The 2,328-nt window shown below is 36.3% G+C and overlaps 1 protein-coding gene across 1 annotated transcript; it reads right to left on the bottom strand.

Moving 5' to 3' along the window:
* Positions 1–346: 346 nt before the first annotated feature.
* Positions 347–2,267, bottom strand: LOC110444254 (the record flags this gene model as incomplete). Its single annotated transcript, XM_021488646.1, has 4 exons — positions 347–494; positions 998–1,174; positions 1,738–1,839; positions 2,209–2,267. Coding segments are annotated over 4 exons (486 nt in total), but the record flags the coding sequence as incomplete, so codon positions are not given.
* Between the last annotated feature and the right edge of the window lie 61 nt (positions 2,268–2,328).

The raw sequence follows: 2,328 nt of genomic DNA, 5'->3' as shown, positions 1-2,328 counted from the left end.
GAAGTGGAAAACATCAAAGGGTGCCTAGGGAGAAGTGGAAAACAAAACGTCATAGATCCAAAGAGTTGCAAACGGGGCAGCAGATTAATTTGGATTTCTGCAATGTCCCTTAAGCCACAGACACAATAGAAAATCCCCAACTCAGCAGAGGGTTCAACATTAAGTCGCCGTTTAGGATAACATAGAGTGAGATACAGCAAGTCTATTCTTTGACCTGAAAAGCAGGTTTCATCTCGAAACTATTACGGAGACATAACATTTGCAATGTGTTGTAATGAAATCATTGTTATGTAATCATTTTATTTACACATCTGCACAGACTTTCATTTAATTACATACTACTGACCTGTATTTGATAGGTGTCCTTAATCTCGGTCAAATGTGTCTGTAGAACACACATCAAGGGATGTAGAAGGTCAGCCACATGACCCCAATTCAGGGTCGGCATGGCAGCCACCTCAGTCTTAGCAGCCTCGGAGGACATACCGTCTTCACTGGAATTGAGATTAAAGTGGTTAAAGTCTGAGACAAAACAAAGGAAGTATCACATCATATCGTATTTGTGTAAGTGACAAGTAGTTTTCCAAGCCTCCTTATATTTTGTTATGGACTGTTTTTGAGTGTTTTGAATGGTCCAACTATAAAAAGTACTCTAAGATCAGACCTTTTTCTGTCTGTGGTGATTACAAGAAGCACAACAGCCTGAACATTTATTTTAGTCTCACTTGACCCTAACTGCTGTGTTGTTCAAACAAATCTCAAGAATCTTATTTTTAAAAATGAGTACTATATTTAGAGTAAAAACATATTTTTTGTTATTCATTCTGTACATCTATTTACAAATAACATCACATAATGTAGAAAAACAATATTCTTACCAATATCATCTCAGTCAAAAGTTTAAGGTCAGATATGAGGTAGAATATAGCAAACCAAAGTTCAACCATATAAAAGTTTGCAGAGGTTTCAGTTACGTATGTCACATCAGAATAAATACCTCCTAACAAATGCCGCTTTCTGATTGGCTGTTACAGCTGTTCCGGCTAAGTGAACTGCCCCCTCCAAGACACCTACAAGCTCGACGTACAGCTCCATCTTATGAGAACTGACCGAATCATCAGTAACATCCCTCTGGAGCTGCTGAAGCTGTTTCACAAATGTTGGAAACAAGTCGCTGAAAGTATATGGACAAAGTAATACATCTGAAGACCACTTATCCATTAACAAGCAAGTGGAATAGGAATTAATATGATTAAGTTGGCCTGACCAAAATGAAAAAAACCTTTATCTTTCCCATACTAAACAGACGTATGGCAGGGGTATATAATAGTTATAAAACAAAACAAGAAAAAATAATTGTGCAATTCTTGTTGAAACACAGAAAGTTGTTTTTGGATAAATTGATTATGCAGGAAGCGATGGCAAAATCAATATATAATGTCGGATCAATATTTGATACACAAGCACTTCTGGATCTGACAGTGTTCAGTGTTAAGCCCTACCAAGTTTCAAAGAATTTGCATGGAAATCGAGGGACCCCTTGACAGAAATATACAACAATGCAGAACTCACTAATTGCCGTGATAAGAAACGTAGAAACATGTGTTTATCAGGGTTCACGCCAGCTAACTCGGCCAATAACAGATCATTATATCTGATAAACACACACATCAATCACAAGCATATCAAAAAGCAATAAGTTGGTTCATCTTATTGGCTTGTATGGCCAGTACTTACATGAAGGTTTCAGAGGCCAGGCCATACAGTAAACAAACTTTGACGACACGTAGACTCTCCTTCTGTAACTGGTAACACTCCGACTCACCCAGCTGGAGGTGTCTGAAAACAATTTCAATTGAATATCATATGACGCTGCACATTTCTTTTTGGTAAAAAAATGTTCTTTTTAAAGTTATCACCTTTAAACCCTTTATAACATTCCAGTTAACAAATCTTGATACTCTAGTAAATACAGAACCTGGTTACATTGAATGCAGACAAACAAATAATTCATCTGCACCATTAGTTGTATCTAAAAAAAAATCTCTGTTACTCAACATACGTGTGCTATGTGCCCCAAGAATATTTTTTTTCTTTTTTTTTCTTTTTTTTCTTCTGGTTAATGCAATCATACAATTGCTATTGTTTTAGTTGAACACATATTAAAACAACATGCTTAAGTTCCAGATATCAGTATCTTTACTTTACCTTGGTTGATCAGCGACTAGGTACCGAAGCAGCTTTTTGTGTAGGTGGTGAGTTGATATCTGGAGGACAATACATCAGTGTTGATAATAATCCAAAAACTTTAAGATACAAGATATTTTG

Source organism: Mizuhopecten yessoensis, unplaced genomic scaffold, assembly GCF_002113885.1.
Source record: "Mizuhopecten yessoensis strain PY_sf001 unplaced genomic scaffold, ASM211388v2 hete_36073870, whole genome shotgun sequence".
Lineage (NCBI taxonomy): Eukaryota > Metazoa > Mollusca > Bivalvia > Pectinida > Pectinidae > Mizuhopecten > Mizuhopecten yessoensis.
This window is presented reverse-complemented; position numbering and strand designations above follow the sequence as displayed.